Source organism: Canis aureus, chromosome 9 (genome assembly GCF_053574225.1).
Source record: "Canis aureus isolate CA01 chromosome 9, VMU_Caureus_v.1.0, whole genome shotgun sequence".
NCBI classification, from domain to species: Eukaryota; Metazoa; Chordata; class Mammalia; order Carnivora; family Canidae; genus Canis; species Canis aureus.
The window spans coordinates 38,938,201-38,950,600 of record NC_135619.1 but is presented as its reverse complement, the minus strand read 5'-3'; the positions used below and the strand labels follow the sequence as shown (position 1 = coordinate 38,950,600).

The following is a 12,400-nucleotide window of genomic DNA, read 5'->3' as shown; positions in this document are numbered from 1 at the left end:
TCTGTTGTGAGTTGGGAAGGGAGATACTGTGTTTGCCAGCCTCACCAGAAACATAATTGAATTAGGAGGAGCAGTTCTCTAAGAGTGCTGCTATCAGAAGAAGGTAGGAAAGAGTGCAGGGGAGGCACAAAGCAGGGAGGTCCACTTTCACCTACATCATGAGCAAAGGCAAGAAGGCAGGAAATTGCCGGCCATGCTGTGAATGTAATGAGAAGTTTGTTTGTTTCAGAAGCAGGGCTTGGGACTAGTGTAAGGGAGCTGAGGCATTTGTGGTGCAAAATTTCAGAGGTATTCTCAGATGCCAGCCCTGAACCTGTAGAACTCTAAAGGGGTGAGGAAAGGGAGAGGGAGAGGGAGAGAGAGAGAGAGAGAGACACACACACAAACCTCCTTAAATTTTGTACCTTAGGTACCTTGCTTGTCCCAAACTTATCTTGGTCCTGTTTAGAAGGAGGGGATGTTTAACAGTGTTAAAGATCAACAGGTTGAGTAGTTGAGGACTGAGTAGAGTGTCCTTTGAGGGGAGAATTTTGATGGAATGATGCAAGTTAAAGCCAGATTGCAAGAGGTTAAGGAGTAACTATATATGAAGAAATTGTGGCAAAGAATGTAGACTACTGTATTGTTTCCCACAAAGCATGGTAGTAAAAGGAATGACAGAGAAGGAATTGAAATTTAAACGGAAAGTTGGGGCCCAACAAGTTTATTTTACTTCATTTTATTTTTAATATTGGTGCTATTTGACCCAGGAAGCAGTCATCTACTTCCATGGGATGACTTGAAGGACTCCTGGCTCCCTTCCAACCAAAAAATAATTTTGTACTAGCCTACTAGTGATGTCCAAATTGCTACCATTAGTGATTTGGGGTTATTGAATTAAAGGATTATCTCCTAGCAGTTAGTAAGTACCCTCTTAGGCCCCCATCTGTAGGTAATTTATTAAGCTTTTAGCAGCTATTTGTATGTCAATGTGAATTGGCTTATCTGATTTTTTGGTAACAACCAAGAATATATTTTGATAAAAGGGGGGAGAGGGTGGTGGTGAAGAGCACTGAAGGGTTTTTTACAGTTTGGGATGTAGCACCCATAAGGAGGCAAGGTAAAGAACTCCCAAAAGGGAAGGTTAGGTTCTCAGGGGTAACTTGTCTATCTCACAGTCCTACCAAAGGCCAGCTACAATCTGAAACTCTTTTCTTCTATCAATGAACCATTTTTTTAAAACAGTATTTTTTTTTTTTAATGATAGTCACACACACACACACACACACACACAGAGGCAGAGACATAGGCAGAGGGAGAAGCAGGCTCCATACACCGGGAGCCTGACGTGGGATTCGAACCTGGGTCTCCAGGATCACGCCCTGGGCCAAAGGCAGGTGCCAAACCGCTGCGCCACCCAGGGATCCTTTAAAACAGTTTTTGAGTAGAATCTTGTCAAAATTTTCTGGGGAAATACATTATGTCCTGGATGATAGAAAGCAGGCCTGGACATGGATTCTGAAAACCTGTTCTCAAAAGAAAAAAGAAAAGGAAAACCTGTTCTCATCAAAGACTTACTTTGCCTGTGAAGAAGCAGTCACATAGGTTGCAAGTGACACATAGGTTGTAAAATACCTTATTTACACAGATCCCTTCAAAGGCTCTGGGAGGGATCCTAGCACTGTGTTCACATGATCATGCATTTTTGGAAAATTTGCAAAACAAGATAATTTAATTACAATAGACCACTGTCTCTATCCACTCCTATTTTCCCTTTGTCACATTTCCCTTAGTGCTGGGTGGCACTGAAGTAACCAGTCATTTTTGCTATACAGGGAACTTGAATTGGGGATATAGTTTGGGTTTACTGGCATACATTTTTATGGTTTGTTGTTATTTCTGTGTATTGTTAGGTTATTGTTAGCTCTTCTGGTGCAGGCATGTCTTATAAGGAATATTCCTACTGCCTGTTGAGCTAATTTATATGTCACAACATGAATATGTAAGGCCCTTGATTACAAACTAGCTAATGAGTGTTGTCAGTGTCAAGGAAAATTGAAATGTCTATGTCTTGAAATCTGTTCATATATGAAAGAAACTTCACAGAGGCTTTCCCAATTTGATACCAATCCAAAAAATTACATATGGCATTATTAACGAATTATGAAACTGAAAGAAGCTTTTCTAAATCATGAATAAAATGTTAAAAACAACCCATAATAGAGGAAAGACTGAATTATCTATTCAAGTCTGTAGTGTAAAATTGTTGTCATATATAGAAGCAATAAAAGGACACACAGGGGGAAAAAAAGTAGGGAAAAAAACTATTCTAGAGATATATATGAAAATTAATAAACTTATTTTGTTATCATTTGGATTTTGTGATGTTTGTTGTATTTGCTAGGTTTTAAAATTTTGTAATTGTTGTAATTTCTAATACCCAATTTTGTACTCATAAATTTGTATCCTTTATCTTAAAGAGTATTCTCCCCTTCAAGTTATCTAAACTTTAAGCCCTGTAAAATCTTGATTCTTCCCTGGTCCTGGCTGCACAAGCAACGTGAGCCTCCAGTTTTATCTGGAAGGTAAGAACCATCCATATCTGCTGACTCACCTCACAGCATTCTTGTGAGGAAGTGAGATGGTGCAGCTGAAAGGATCTCATTACTAGCTATGAAGAGCAATACAAATGTAAGTAAACTGGGATCACTGCTTCTTCCAAAAAATAGACCTTGCATTTTCTCTAAGAGGTTATCTTTTCTTCACTGATCATACTTACATTTCGGGTTATCCGGAATTGCAGAATGGACTAAGGTCCCTTTGGAGAGCTTCATATAGATGACAAGCAGCCCCAGGCAGAGTTAAAAGCCTAAGAAAGAACGATGTTGCATTAGCACAAGTCCATCCGTTACCATGGCTGGGAAACCAACATAACGGGCCCTCCCTGGTAGAGGTGGTGAGCAGACCTGCTTCTAAAAACCGCATTTAGCATTCAAATTCAGTAATATTTCAAATATGTAGATGACATCTATTAAAACATAATTTTAATATGTACAGCTTATTTCCTTGGCCTATCATTTAATAAGGAAAAATGGGAAGTTCTATTCACTGAACACCTAATATATGTGAGCATCTGGTCCCCATGTTTTATGTACATTATCCCAAGCACTCACAATATCCCTGGATATTACCAACCTCATTTTGTAGAAGTAAAACCTGTGGCTCAAAGAGTTGAGTGACTTGCCCAAATCTATCGCGATTAAGGTATCTTAAGCAAGGTATGTTTGATCCCACCCTTTCAAGTATCAGTTTATTGCTACATGCTGTTTCTAGTATAGTTTTTCTTTTCCTATTTGCTTGTCTTTTCTATTCCTATTGAATCTGGTTCAGACAGTAACACTTGTCTGCAAAAATAATTTTGTAGATCAGATGTCTAGTATATATGGATAGGTCTTTAGTTCAAATGCATACTTCATCATGAATTTATGGAAAGTCGGGTGTATATCCAATGCAATAAAATATGCCTTTAAATCGTACTGAATTTGAATGGACAAATCTTTAATAGGAATTTTAAATGTCTGAAAATGTTTGTAATGCATAATAAACTAGTTGACTACCAACCAGACTGTGCATATCAAATTAATATGCACAGTCTAAACTAAGATATTTGATTTCATGCTAAAAAATTCAAGGCTAATCTCCTCAGTCTGAAAACAAATAGTAAGTCAACATTCTCAGGTTGCAGATTGACAGTGCCAGGCTAAAATGACTTTCCACGAGGCAGCTTTATATATATTTTAACAGAACTCAAAATCACACACAGTTCACTTGCTTCTGTCCATTAAAATTTAAAATCGAGATGAATTTAATAGCAGTAGATCTTCACAGGGCTTTTGTGATTAAGATTTTATTGAAAATTCTTGTTTTCACCCTTACTTAGCCTAAGCATGGGGGTGGGGTGCCAATCAAAGATCTTAAAATTTGACACCTGGAGTTTGTGATTTTTTTTGTGTGTGTTTATCTTTTAATTTGTAGGTCTAGACTAAAATGGGGGAGTAAAGGAGGGAGGGAGAGAGAGAAAGAAGGGAAAGTTATTTTGGAAGGGGAAACTTCTATCATTCTATAACAGACAAAAGCATTATGAATTTTATTATACAGCGTCCAGAGAGTGTAATAGCTAGAATTTTTGAAACCTAAAGGGATGACTCTGACCTGTTTGGGAAAATGTGCATGTGATAAGGTAATTTTCATGTTAGGAACCCAAAGCCACAGGATTCTGAAAAACCGTATGCTTAAGAGGGAGTATCAATCCCAGAGAACCTGACAAGTCGGTCAGAGCTGCTAACCTGAAGTATTTAAGTGAATGTTGGGGTCCAGCCTATATTCGTCACGTTTGCTCTTCAAATGAACTCAGAACTAGCAGTAAGCCTCCACTAATTCGAGACGGGTTTCAAGAAAGACCCATTCATTCTTTCAGTTTAAAAATATTTATTGAGTACCTGCTACTAGGCCAGGTCCTGGAAATATAAAGATGGATAAAATTCAATCCCTGCCCTTAAGGAGCTTACACTCTGGGCGAGGGGTGGGGGTGTCCAACATATTGACAAACGCAGACCTATATTACAATGCCTAAAACACACATCGTATAAGGTCCAGGGAGCGCACTAAAAAGGAAGCGGAAAGGTCTCCAAGGGGAGCGCCCGGAATCACGAAAGCCTCCTTGGAGGTGGCGCAGGCTTCCCCTTGCACTGGCGAGCCGCGGAGGCAGGCGGCCGAGCGGGCGCAGAGGCGGCGGCCGCGGCCACCGCCACCTCAGCGAGCAGAGGCACAGGCGTCACACTGCGTGTTCTGCCCTGGGATCGCCCTCGCACCCCTCCGTCTCCACACAACGCGACACCGCCAGCCACCAGTCCCCTGCGGTGCGGCAAGTCTGAAGCAGTGTGGGAATACGAATCCTAGCAAATAGCGCTGCAAGGCGCGATCCAACCTGAGGAGATTTAGAAGAGCCGGAACGGGAGCCGCCAAGCTTCCGAGAGACCCGGCGAGGGTGGCGGCGGGGGCCGGCCCGAGTGCAGCCGCTCGCTCGTGGTTTCCAGCGCTCCGCTTTCGGTCGGCGCCCCGACGGCTGGCGGGGATCTGCAGGGCGCGCCGAGCGCTCCGCCCCCGGCCGCGGCTGCCCGAGTCGGGAGGCTCTCTGCCGCACGCCGCCCGCCGCCCGCCCCCGCTCGGGCAGCTCGCGTGGCGGCCGCCGCCCAGAGCCCGCCGGGACAGCCGCGGCGGTCGGGCCCCGGCGCCCCGAGGCGCTTACCGCGGCGGGTGGCGAGCGGCCGTCGGCGCGCAGCCTCCTCACACGCAAGCCGGACGCGCGCGGCAGCAGCCCGCGCAGGCCCAGACCCGCGCTGCGGCCTCGCGGCGCGCGGCGCACCGTCTTGCACGAGGCGCACGAGCCGCCGCGCCGTCCGAGGCTGTGGGCGAGCGCGCGCCTTTGTTTGTCCCCGCGCCGCGGTTTTTAACGCCGCGTCCCCCTGGGTTCTGAGAGGTTTCCTCTCCTCGAGCTATTTGAGTCAGGGGCTCTGACAATAGGAGTGGCTCGCGGCCTACACGTCTGAGAGGTTCCAGGGCGCTTGCACGGAAAAGGTGGGTGTGTGGTGCAGTCGTCACCTCCCGGAGTCGCGATCCGAACCCCGGAGGAGGGACACCCCTTCCCGGGGACTCTGGGCCCGCCTCTGGGCTTCTCCGCGGGAACAGAGCTGTGTCGGGGCTGCCTCCCGTACGGGGAACCCACGCACCCGCCGTTCCCGCCGCCCTGTCGCCGCAGGCCTCCGGGGGGCCTCCCGGCCGCGGCCTTCCAGTCGGCCGCTCCCGGCCCGGGGGCCGCCGCGCGGGGAGAGGGACGCGCCTCGGCGCCCGGGCCGGTGCGCGAACAATGACCCCTTTTCCCCTCGCCGCCGCCTCTTCCCCGACACCGCCCCCCTCGCACCCCCAGGCGAACCTATTAGCCATTCAGGCCGACAAAACCCCGCGGCCCCGCGCATTGTCCCGCGGAGCGCCCGGCCACCGTCATTAGCCCTGATTACGCTGAGCCGCCTGACAGCCCCGCGGGCCGCTCGGCAGACCCCCCATTCACCGCCGCCCCCGGGCCCCGCCTCACAATGGGAGCGGAAATCGTCCGCGCTCCCGCGTCCCGGCTGAATAGAGCGAAAAGCTGCTTCTCCCCTCCTACCCCCCCCCCCCCCATTCACGTTCTCTTTGGATACAATATTTTTTTTTCCTTTTTGTTAAAATTAGGGAGAGAGAACGAGGTCAAGGAAGATTTTGATTGAGCTCTTTGCCTGTCATTTGTTTAATGTAAACAAAGAGCAAGTCCTCCCCCCACACCCCGACCTCTCATCCCCCCCCTCCTCCCTCCTCCCTCCCTCACTCCCTCCCAGATTTTTATAAACAAACTGGAGAAGGGAAAGGGGGCGGAGGGGGGGGTGCTCGGCGGGTGGAAGCGAAGTGGGTCGTTAAAGTGGAGGAAGCGAGCAACTGCGGCATTTGGGGAGCGGGAGCCATCGCTCCTTTGGTAGAACTGGCGAGTGGTTGAAATATTTATAACCGATAAAAAAGCCTGAGCTGGGGCTGGTGGTTAAATGCACACATTGGTCAGTTTTTTTAAAAATGCAGCTTCTTTTCACTCTGCTGGAGTAACTGCTTTTTGGGAAATTGTTACAGGAAATAAATTTCAGAAGACGGAAAGGAAACCCACCATATGGAGATTTCTCCAAAGTCGGAAACCTTCAGCCTTGCCACTACCTGGAATTAAAAACAAACAAAACAAAAACCTTTCTAGACCGGGATAAAACTGATACAGAAAAAAAAAATCTTGGAAAGAAAACGAAAACTTTTACAATACCTGCCCAAGGGAAGATTTGGACCAATTATCATAAATATCTGTGTGAAGATTTGGACCAATCATCAAGGAATTGATTACTCACAAGAGCAATTAGGTGCCACCAGGTTTCAGATAAACATTTTAAAAATTCTTTAAAATAATATGTCACCCATTAAGATTCTAAAGTGAAATTAGATAAATAAACCTACAGATTGGTGAAACAGAATACCTGCTTTATAATGTAATCCTTAGACAACATGTTACTTTAAGCAAATTAAATGTATTGAAAGGAAAATGTACTTTAAAGGCTTTCACTAAAGCTGGAAGAAAAGTCCTCCATAACTGTTTGGTCTTCTCTTTTTTTACCAAGCCATAAGGGTTATTTAAAAATTATTTGTAAAGAGATAGCTTAGTTCTTAGCAGTACAGCCCTTTGTTCTTGAGAAAAAAAAATCTTTTTGGACATTTTCTTCTCCCTTTAGGCATCAATTGAACTGGTGAGTGGGATGGGATTTTTAGAATCTTAACTGCCTTTACATCATTCTGCTAATTAGTCCTTTCCCTTCCTTCATAGACCAGAAAACAGCTTAAGAGAGAAAATTTGCTAAGGATCTTCTCCAAATGCTGATCTGGATAGCTCCTTGCTTAGTACCTAGAAGGTCTGGTGAACAAGACTGGAAATCTCTTGATTTTTCCTTGAAGTGCAATACTCCTCGGCAGATTCAAGATGAGGGTGAGGCAAGGGAAGTACTTATAGTGCAAAATTTAAGGAGGCACTCATTCCCAGATGCTTTGTACTTGCTTGACCTTGAGAGTGAATGAATGAATGCCTCCTTAAATTTTGTACTCTAGGTACCTCCCTTGCCTCTTAGGAATCCTGGCCAAGCTCCTTGGCATTCAAGGAAGTGGGGGTGGGGGTGGGTTCTAGGAAACAAAATAAGAGTCTTCGGAAGCTCTACCACCCTAGCTTTTCTGGATCCACAGAAAGGCATTTGCTTGCTTTCCTGAGGAACACCAGCTCCATCAAAAAGACATCCCCACTCCTATCTAGAGCTCTTGTGCAAGAGAGTTTTGATTGTTAACAGTTCTCTCGATAAGGGCCCCTCTCTATACAATTAAAACAATTTATAAAGCCCAAATGAGGCCAAATCTGTTTAAGTGATTTAAAAACCAAAAACCAACCTTATTCATGTCTTGGGCTTCTCTCATGTATCTTGCCATTTGACTGCTTTTTGTCTTCCATGACTTCACTTTTTTTTTTTTTTTTTTTGGTTTGCACATTGGCACTTCTACCCAAATAAGTTAGTAGGCTTCTGAACCAAAGGACATCTGCTAAGGACAGAGAGGTGAATTGAAAGTGCAGTGTGTGTGTGTATGTGTGTGTGAGTGTGTGTGTGTGTGTGGCAGGAGGAGCTCAAGGAGGGAAGTTCAGCTTAAGTGATTTAAAGATCAGTGTCAAATTTTATAATATACAACCCATTTCACCAGGAAAAAAAAAAAACTTTAGAGACTCTCCATATACTTTTTTAGTGCAAGAACAGTGGGTTTGTTTTGTTTTTTGGTATGTGTGTGCCTGCATGTACCTACACACTTTGGGAGGACAAATTAAATCCTAAAAATATTTGATAGTTTCAATTGAGGCAGTTACAGGACAATTTGGCTCTAGATGACTCATTTCATGTTTAATACAGATATCAGACTTCTAAAATGCCAGTCATTTCTCTGCAACCTTCTATTTCACCTCAATATGTCTGATTACATCCTTTCCTTCATCTAAGTATCCCTTTGTGGAAAGTATGTTTGATTAAAATCTGCTTCTTCATCAAGAAGATGTTAGTTTAGTTATTAAAACCTCTCCTATCTTTTGTCTTATTTTAATAGGAGTTCAATCCTAGGTGTAGTACATACTCACTCTAGCATGGTCATGGGTGCCTGTTGCTTTTGTATAGGAGAGGTCCTGAAAGGAGACCAAAAACCTTCCTAATTGCTGAGCCTAAATCAGAATACTCTGGCATTTTTATAAAATAGGACTCAGGACTGAGTCCCAGAGTTTGGCTTGTTAAATTGTTCCTGAAAGCCATTGACACTTCATAAAAGTGAGTGTCAGGTAGATAAGCAATAGTAACCTGTGCTTGAGGATGTGTGGAGTTGCCTTATACGGGATGCTCATGTTGCCATTTTCTAGGTTTAATTATGTCATACACACGTATATACATACAGACAATTTTTGAGCAGGTGGTTATGGATCTACCATGGGCCATTAAAAAATATAAACCAGGAGACATCAGAGAACACAAAAGAGAAAAGAAGACTCTCCTGAGACTGTTTGCACAAGGGCTCCTGCTTACCTGGTGAAGAGTATTTTTTTTTTTTTTTTTTTTTTAAGGAATCTGAGAGCATCTCACTTAATTGAGAAAGGTTGCTCACCAGGTTTTTATTGTTTGGCTTCTTCACACGGAACCCACATCTGCTCCACCCTGCCCCTTTAGAAACAGCAAGTTCCCAAGATACAGAGAAACCTATCAGGGCAGTCTCTTAAATAAGTAAATAAACAGCATATATATGTTTTGTTTTGTTTTGTTTTTTAAAAAAACCTTTAAAGCAAAAGTTATACATATATAACAGCGTCCTTTCGACGTGAAATACCCACGGGAGATTTAGGGCAGGCGCTCAGCGTGCAGTTCGGATTCCGGAGGCATCTTTGCAGCAAAATTCTTGGGAAAAAGCAAAGCAAGGAGAAGGTAGCGTTGGGTTGGGCCTCACCGCGGACCCCTGTGATAGCGGCCGGAGGGCGCCAGTGGAGCCAGGCCGGCGCGGGGGGCGGAAATGGGCAACCCGAGCCCACGGGTCCCTGGCCACCTGGTTTCACAAGCGCTGGGTTTGCTTGGTTTCTCAACTTCCCTCCCTATTTCATTTTGTCTTGTTTTTACACTGAATTCTGTTTCTGAGCGTGCTGGGTGGGCAGTTCAGATGTCGCACTCGCTGTCGCTAGACGTAATGGAGATGGCCGAAGTGGCTGCCTTGCTGGATAGGCTGGCGGCCGGGCTGGCGGCGGCGCCCAGCACCTCGGGCGTGCCCTCTTCCTCAGCCCTTAGAGCCCGCCCGGACCCCTGCGACAGGACCTGCTGCTGGAGTCTACGGAAAGGAAAGGGATACCAGTCACAGCGCGTAACACAGCCGCCCATTGCCCCCCCTCCCCCCGGGTCTGCATCCCTTAAGCCCAGCGGCCACGGATCTCCCACAGACCCGGGCAGTTTAAGTGGGAAAAGTGAGGCAACAGGACAGGCCGGAGTCTGCGGCCGCCTCCCCAAGAGCCCTGCGGTTTTCTCATCCTTCTTCCGAATCCTTTCTTGGCTCCCCATCTGAGATGCTGGGCTCACAGGATCATTCGTGGTTGTTTGCCACCTTTGGGAGATTTACAGTACTGTCAAGATAAATGAGCTGTGGGTGACAAGGACGTATCGGGCTCCTGGATTGGGACCCCGTTCCCAGCGGGCGCCTGCTCCCGGCGCTCGCTCGTGTCAGTGCCCTCGAGGCCGGATCAGACCAAAGCTAAAAGCAAAAAGGGCTGCCTGAGGACTGCACGGAACGTTTGGGCCTGGGGGGATGAGGCTGGGTTCCTTGCTGCAATGTTTAGCTAATTTAGATCCCCACTCTGCGGAAGGGAAAGCCTCAGCTGACTAGTTTGCTGTTTTGAGGCAGGGTTGTCCACGCGTGGAAAAAAACAACTCACTTCCATCCAGAAGTCCATCGAAAACTGTTTTCAAACCGTTAGAGGAGAATTCATCTGGGCTTTTAAAATGACCACAGTAACCTGCCACATCGCTAATAAGCCAGGCTTTACTTATTAGGAGCCTGGGCCCAGGTTGACAAGAATTAGCCTCGGGGTCCCTAATTATTGCTGGGATTTTAATTTTTATTTCTTTCTCCTTCCCAATGCAGCCTTGGTTTGGTGACTGGAACTAGCAGGTGAAGCAACCTCCAGGCACCGAGAACGAGAGAAAGAGTATGGAGAACCAATAGCCCTGAAGGAAACCTTCCCCCTCCTCCCCACCCAGGATCCCAGAACGCAGTGGGCTTGTAACTGAAGACAGACTGAATTCTCAACTCCTGGGGATCCAAGTCGCCCGGCCCCCGGGTAAGGGCGCCCAGGGTGCCTTCGCCCGCCCCACCCGGCTGAGCAGCGCAAGGCGTGTAGGCCTCTAGGTACCAACCTGTTCTTGGCCGCAGCCGCCCGGTCCCTTTGTCGGCGGTTTTTGAACCAGTTGCCCACCTGTGTAGGGGTCAGTCCGGTTGCCTGGGCGAGCTCACGCTTTTTGCTGGGGTTGGGGTATGGGTCCTGCAGGTACCATTCTCTTAGCAGATGCCGCGTGCGCTCCTTGAAACAGTGTGTCTTCTGTTCGCCGTCCCAAATTGTGCGCGGCAGCGGGAACTTCTTTCTCACACGGTACTTGTCCACCGGCCCCAGGGGCCGTCCACGCAGCTTCTCGGCCTCCTGGTAATGCGCTTCGAGCCACAGCGCCTGCAGCTTGGCATGCGACTCCTTGGTGAACTTGTGGTTTTCCAGAATATGGTAGAGCTCGCGGTAGTTGCCACCATGAAAGGCCACGATGGCTCGCGCGCGCAGCACCGATTCATTCTTGTTGAGGGCCTCGCAGGCCGCAGGGGCCACGGGCAGCGACCAGAGGAAGCGACCCAGGCGCTCAACGTCGCCGCTCTCCTCCAGAGTCTCGCATACCCCGGCCACTTGCTGGGGACTGAAATTCAAGATGGGCAGCTGGAACATCGAGGCAGTGCCGACTGCAATGGGGACGCTGAGCGCGGAGCGGGACGCGCAGCAGATGCCCGCGGGCCTGGCCGGGTGCGCCAGGCTCTCCTCCGTGAAGCGGCTTAGGGCAGCGGGGACGCACTGCCCCGCCAGCTGCGGCGGCTCAACGGCTGGGAGTGAGCGAGCGGGAGGGATTGGAGGAGGTGCCGGCCCCGCAGCCTAGGTTCGGCTCGGCTCGGTTAGGGCACGCAGGCCGGCGAACTGGCGCCGCTACTAGAATGGGCGGATTGGCGGCGCGGGCGCCATGGAGACCCCCTGTCAGTCACCGGCCCTCTCTGCCAATCAAGACTGCGACCAGCGCGCCCGGGTCATTTCAGCACCTCCCCGCTCTCGACAGCGCCCGCCGTTCACCCGTGGACATTTCCTCGGTATTTTACAGAATCTGGAGGAGGAAAAGACTGGAGAATGGCTAGGAGAAAAAGAGAGGAAAAAGAGAGGCAAGAACAGCAGCGTTTCAACTCCTTCCTCCAGCCTTTTTCTTCCATCCCCAACCCCCTTGCCAAAAGAGGCAGTAGTGCTACAGGAATCCACTTTGGAGTGATGCGCTGCCTGGGTCAAGAGGTCTCCAGAGGACAATGAGGACTGGGCCAAATTGAAATCCTCCGAGAATTCGCCAAGTGTAATTGTAATGAAACAGAAAACTTTGGGGGTAGCGCATGGATGGGGAGGGAGGAAAGTAGATTACTTCATTTTTTTCCCCCAGCACCTATCCCGCATGCC

At 47.7% G+C, this 12,400-nt stretch overlaps 1 protein-coding gene and 2 long non-coding RNA genes across 6 annotated transcripts in view; 1 reads left to right on the top strand and 2 right to left on the bottom strand.

The window, feature by feature from the left end:
• The window catches only part of LOC144320683 (uncharacterized), a 69,069-nt gene extending 62,984 nt beyond the window's left edge, over nucleotides 1–6,085 (bottom strand). Inside the window, exons 1-3 of one of the 4 annotated variants that reach the window (XR_013386296.1) lie at nucleotides 4,967–5,183; nucleotides 2,759–2,848; nucleotides 1,341–1,505 (exon numbers count right to left, since the gene is read on the bottom strand). This is a non-coding gene — a long non-coding RNA (uncharacterized LOC144320683). Of the gene's footprint in view, nucleotides 1–663; nucleotides 1,506–2,758; nucleotides 2,849–4,966; nucleotides 5,184–5,768; nucleotides 5,860–5,971 lie in introns of those variants that run through there. The other 3 variants (XR_013386295.1, XR_013386297.1, XR_013386294.1) reach the window with 3 other exon arrangements.
• LOC144320684 (uncharacterized) lies at nucleotides 5,306–7,187 on the top strand. Its single transcript, XR_013386298.1, has 2 exons — nucleotides 5,306–5,616; nucleotides 6,694–7,187. It is a non-coding gene; the product is annotated as an uncharacterized LOC144320684 (long non-coding RNA).
• A 2,074-nt stretch (nucleotides 7,188–9,261) lies between these two features.
• SIX6 (SIX homeobox 6) lies at nucleotides 9,262–12,059 on the bottom strand. Its single transcript, XM_077909520.1, has 2 exons — nucleotides 11,067–12,059; nucleotides 9,262–9,987 (listed from the first exon to the last, which is right to left on the bottom strand). The coding sequence occupies exons 1-2, from the start codon at nucleotides 11,636–11,638 to the stop codon at nucleotides 9,819–9,821; spliced, it is 741 nt and encodes a 246-aa protein (XP_077765646.1). The 5' UTR covers nucleotides 11,639–12,059; the 3' UTR covers nucleotides 9,262–9,818.
• Between the last annotated feature and the right edge of the window lie 341 nt (nucleotides 12,060–12,400).